This window comes from Primulina tabacum, chromosome 3 (genome assembly GCF_025594145.1).
Source record: "Primulina tabacum isolate GXHZ01 chromosome 3, ASM2559414v2, whole genome shotgun sequence".
NCBI classification, from domain to species: Eukaryota; Viridiplantae; Streptophyta; class Magnoliopsida; order Lamiales; family Gesneriaceae; genus Primulina; species Primulina tabacum.
The window spans coordinates 49,914,290-49,920,289 of record NC_134552.1 but is presented as its reverse complement, the minus strand read 5'-3'; the positions used below and the strand labels follow the sequence as shown (position 1 = coordinate 49,920,289).

The following is a 6,000-nucleotide window of genomic DNA, read 5'->3' as shown; positions in this document are numbered from 1 at the left end:
ATAAAGAATTGTAAAGTTTTATAATATTATAGATCATAATTGAAGAAATATTTCATGAAATTGAGAGAAAAATTATTAATTTCTTAGGATTTGAAATCATCGAGAACGCTAAAAGGGGTATTGTTAAGATTTCATTTAAAAATAAGAACAAAATCATCCATATAAATATATGAGAAAATTACATTGTTACGTTCCAAAAACAATTACACTTTTTGGTAATATAATTTTCAAGTTTTTCACCTTTTATCATATCATAAGTCAATTTACGGTCCCGACTTACATTTTTTTATTTTCGATCTTTGTCAATTTTCATCACAATATTGATGTTACATAAACCAATGATGACATGATAATATATATTATTGGTATGTCTGATGTCACGTCAATATTTAATGAAAAATTATTTTAAAAAAATTTAATTTATAGACTAAGACTAGTCGGACCAAAAAATAAAAAAATGCAAATTATGAAAATAAAAACATAATTTTCACTATTATATATAAAAAAATTATTTAAACTAAAAACACTATATGTATAGTAATATATTAAGATAAATATTATTTATATTAGTCTCTTTAAACCTTTAAACTTTAAATGATATAGTATAATAATTTACCGAGCATGTATATGTATTTATGTAGATGACTTCCATGAGTGACGCACAACCAAGAAGATCATCCATGGCTTTGAACTTCGAATCCCACCATTTTCTCCTCATTTTCTCCCTCCTAACTCTCTCTTCTTCATCTTCTACTGTCTTATCACCTGAAAACCCACCAGCTCCAGAGCCCACAGTGTACGAAATCCTCCTCCAGCACGGCCTTCCCGGTGGGCTCTTGCCGGATTCCGTCACAAGTTACTCCCTCGCTGGAGACGGGAGATTTGAGGTCACCCTAAAGAAACCCTGTTATGTGCAGTTCGAATACTTGTTTTATTTCGAGGAAAAGATTACTGGGAATCTCAGTCTTGGTTCTATAAAAGATTTGGATGGGATTCAGGTGCAAAGATTTGTGTTCCTCTGGTTTGACGTCGATGAGATAAGTGTTGATCTGCCGCCTTCTGATAATATATATATAACTTTTGGTTTCTTTACTATGGAGCTTGATGTGAATCAGTTCTTGAATGTTCGTTCTTGCGAAGACGAGGCCTTGGCTTGGACACAGCTTGTTCGGGTACACGAACATTATTATATTAATGTGTGTTTCAGCTGTTCGATGCAATCGATAGTGCCACATGGGTTCATATATACCTAAATTTTAGCATATAGGCAGTATAACCACATTATATAAAATTTGATTATGTGAGATTCATATATTTTTTAATAACCCACAATACAAATTAATTTTAGGCCCTTAGATTTTATATTAAAGTACTATCTTTATGCTAGCATATATGAACTCAACCCGATGGTTACTCTGTAGAATTATATCAGTACTTGATTCATGTGCTTTTGTTGGGTTAATGCATTTAGCACTTAGTATGTGTAGCGGCAAAAACAACCGATGGGAAAAAAAGAGAAATTGTATTTTTAGTTCTATGTGTTTGTTTTTTTGCGATTTCGCCTTAATCCCGTTACTTTTGCTTTTTTTTGGTGATTTTAATCTTTTTTCGACTTGATATTGATGTGACACTGACATGTGTAGTGCTATATCAGTACTCAAGATGGAAACTTACTAAAAAATAAAAGATACAGTACTGAGACTTCTATGACAAAAATTGTGAAAAACTAATATACAGAACCAAAAATGCAATCATCTTGTAAAGTTTTTTAGTTTTTTAAACTTTTTCATTTCAAGAACTAAGGCACAATTAATGAAAGGTGTAGAAGTTTGAAATTTTTGAGCTCTCTCCCTTATCCTTGCCCCTAATTAATCAATTTGTGGAATCCACTTCGGGGTATGAATTGCTATGTTTTATGGATGTATATCAAGGATACTGTGGGGACCCGGACGCTAATCATCATCTTAATCATCTTTGGGATTTAATTATCAATTAAGATAAACAGGGTCTAAAAATTTTTCTTTTTAAAATGCAAGTGCGAAAGGTAATGGAATCAATCTATTATACAATCGGTATAATAATACAAATCTTGTACAACAATTAGTCAACTAGTCTAAGGTTCAACTACTAAATTCAAGTATTAAACCAGGTCTACAATAAGTCCGGAATCACCACTCTAAACTCGTCTTCTCTCATCATCTTCTTGACCCCGATCCTGCCCCACCTGTTGTCATGCACACATACAAAACAAGACAACAGCCGGATAACTCCGGTGAGACTAAATCCCAGTATAAACAATGTATACATTCAGTTAACTGAAAATTAACATAAAAGCATGAATTATATCTTATCACATGTAGCATAATCAAACAACATGTATCAATACCAGTCTGTAAATAAAGCATGCATCGTCATCTACGAAACATAAATCAATACGGATCTGTACATCAAGTTCTAGTCTCGATATCTAAGACTCGACTCATCTCTCATTCTAATCTAGGGATCCCGATCTAATTTAGACTTTGGTATGCTGTATCGAATGTCTACAATAGACGTCGATCTACATCTAAGCTCATCGATACACCGTAAGTCTAGAGTCTACGCGGTTCTGACAAAGACTCGGCGGTTCTGCCCTAGCTAGGCTGATCTGCCCTAGACTCAAGCTCTGGCTCTGCTATAATTCAATAGGCTAAACATATCAATCTGATAAGCTGCAAATATCAATGCAATAAAGTAAAGTATGTGATTTTGGGAAACTCAAGTCAAACCTAACTCGAGTTGTGCAATCCCGAATCAACATTTATTTATACCTTTATCTTCACGATCTGATGAAGACGAAGTCTCGTATTCCAATCTGTCCATACCCAGTCTGGCAATGACAATCGTATAAATACAATATCAGTATATAACTCAATTCAAAACCTGTTCTGATCAATACTCAAATCAGTAGATATATCTGATCCATATCTGAACAAGGTACAATCTAATTCATATCAATGATATCACGATACAATCGAAATCATTACTGAATCTGATCAATTTAAATCAACTGATGTTTCGACGGCATAAAGATACAGTCTCGATAACCCCGTCAATCTCAACATCACAGAGATACTACCAGAATTCATAATCAGTACCAATACAATTCCTAATCTCTATATCGGTACACTTAAGATCAGTAATAACTCAATTCTGATATCAAATCTCAATCAATTCAACTCTGAAAATCATAACAATTCCATAATCAATCTGTTTCTTAATCTGACTTCGATTCTCTGATGTCTAACATGTCAAGAACATCATATATGAATTCCATTCAATTCTGACAACATCATAATTTCAAAACATAGTAAAACTTACGTCCAGTTGTAGCCTACGTCGATAGGAACACAGTACTGAAGTCGGATTTAAAATCGGACGGACGAATTTCTCACAAAAGGCGTAAGGATTATTTCATAATCCTCTCAACCCTTTTCTCAGAATTCTGAAGAGGAATGACGTGCACTTCCTATATATATATATCACTTTGCATGAAATTGAAACGTGGCTGATTTTCCACAAAAATTCAGTGGCGCTCGAGCGGTTAAAATGTACCGCTCGGGCGCGGAACACTCTGCCCGAATACTTAGCTATTGTCCATTGGCGCTTGGGCGGTAACTCTTTACCGCTCGGGCGCAACAGGTTCTGTCCAAACCCTACTCTTGTGTGACACTGGCGCTCGGGCGGTTATTTGCTACCGCTCGGGCGCCAGAGATTATGTCCAAACTCTTGGCTCACAATGCAACGACGCCCGGCTTCTCCATTCAAGTTCGTATAACCTCAATCATGTCAATTAATCACTTCTGATTTCAGTAATTAAATCTCGGGCCTTACAGATACCATCAAATCCCTTTGGCTCGAGACGATCAAGATAAGGTCAGTTTCACTACCTCAGGTGGTACATTATGTTATACTGTCATGTCATTCGGCTTAAAGAATTCACGGGCCACTTATGTGCATCTGATGGATAAGATTTTTGAGAAGCATGCTGAGAAGAATGTCGAAGTGTACGTGGATGATATCCTTGTTAAATCTAAGGAGAAGTCTTGTTTTATCTCAAATCTCGAAGAAAACTTCTCAACTCTCAAAAAGTACGGAGTCAAATTAAACTCACCCAAGTACATATTTATGGTCAAGAGTGGAAAGTTTATCGACTTCATGTTCACCGAGAGAGGAATTGAGGTTAACCAGGAAAAAGTGGAGGTCATCTTGGAAATTTCCCCAAGTCTGTCAAAGAAGTGCAGAAGCTCACAGGCAGGATTGCTGCCCTGTTCCGTTTCATATCGAGATCGACACATCGGAGATATCCTTCTTTTTTTCAAATATTGAAAAAGGTCCAGATTGAAATTTCGGACTTCAAATAATAAGGCTGAGTATGAATCTGTTGTGGTCGGAATGAAATCAACTCGGGAAGCGGGATCCATTGGGATCAACATCTACTCAGATTCATAATTAGTTACTCAATAGATGAAGGATTCTTATGAAATCGAGAAGAGAGATTGATGAGATTTGAGAGTCATTCAAGAGTTTTTAGAAATCTTTACTAGTTGGAGTGTGGAACATATTCTGAGAGAAGATAATACAGAGGCCGATACACTTGCTAAAATGATACCTTCTTTATCCAGGGTAAATGAGAAGGGTGTTATTAACCAAATCAAGCTGGTATCTGTGATAGAAATTGATCTGGTGGCCCCTAAGAGGACACATGGATAACACCCCTACTCAAATACATTTTGACATATCAATTACCCAATGACCTCAAACAAGTTCGGAAGATTAAGAAACAGTATACTCATTTATTTATTTTATCAATGGGGCGTTGTATTGACGATCATTTCAGGGCCCAATTCTCAAGTGTTTGTCCAGGGAGGAAGCAAAGTATGTACTAAGAGAAATTCGTGTTGTGGGAACCATCTTGGGACTGTAGCACGAACTCAGAAAGCATTACTTACCTGGTTCTGGTGTCCTAATATGAACTTAGATGCTCTTCAATTAATTCGATCATGCGAATGATGTCAACATGGAAATTTCTGTCATAATCATTTCTCAGTCATGAAGTATATCCAAGCATCTTGCCAATTTGATCAATAGGGTTGGATATTGTAGGACCCTTTCTAAACATGAATAGCAAATGATGCATATACAATTACATGCATTAAAAATCATACTTTTATTTAAAATAGCTTTTAAGCATAAATAAATCATATATCATAAAATCATTTTAATCATAAAACTTTCAATCCTTTATCATTTTGGGTGAAGTTTGATCATCGAAAGTAACTAGCTTTTATCCTTTGGTCGACTGATCAGTCTTCAGCTCCACATGGCCCATGGGGGCGGACACTAGGCTCCGTCGTGGAAATACGATCGTCGGGGTCCCTCTGGGGTCGTTTCCCGTAAACGGGGTCCCTCTAGGGCCTTGTCCCTCACGACATCCCCACAAAATTGTAAGTTCATCGTTCCTTCTTAAAACGGATCCCCCACATATCATATACCATTTTTCACAATTAATTCACATCCCTCAAAATATTTTTCCTTCTCTTTTAAAATCATAAAATATCATAACTTTCCAAAAATAACATTTTAAACAGTAAAAACTGCACAACTTTAACATAAATCATAAAATATCATATTTTAATCAAAATCATCATTTTAAATCATTTAACATGCATTATGATTCTTCGGGACGCTACCAATCTTTTACGAAATTCAAAAGTGTAAAATAACTGATTTGCCCCTAGACGTAAAAATTCTCGATTTTACCTTTTTCTTACTTTTAATGACATGGGCTTATCCCAAATAATTATTTAAGTTTAAATCTAATTTTTCATAATTTTATTCAGCTTAATTTGAGACTTTTCATTTAATTCTCTATTTAATAATTCGTGAGGCGTTTAATTCTCGAATAAATTCAAAATTTAATATTTTGATCCCAAATTTTAAGTATAACCTTTTTATTTC

The 6,000-nt window shown here is 35.0% G+C and overlaps 1 protein-coding gene across 5 annotated transcripts in view; it reads left to right on the top strand.

Annotated features, from left to right (window-relative positions):
* The first annotated feature begins 614 nt into the window (after positions 1–614).
* Positions 615–6,000, top strand: part of LOC142541161 (uncharacterized) — a 62,644-nt gene continuing 57,258 nt past the window's right edge. For 2 of the 5 annotated variants that reach the window (XM_075647792.1, XM_075647791.1), the window contains exon 1: positions 617–1,172. In XM_075647792.1, coding sequence (XP_075503907.1) covers positions 642–1,172 — 531 coding nt within the window. In that variant the 5' untranslated portion in view covers positions 617–641. Of the gene's footprint in view, positions 1,173–6,000 lie in introns of all 5 variants that reach the window. The other 3 variants (XM_075647793.1, XM_075647794.1, XM_075647790.1) reach the window with 2 other exon arrangements.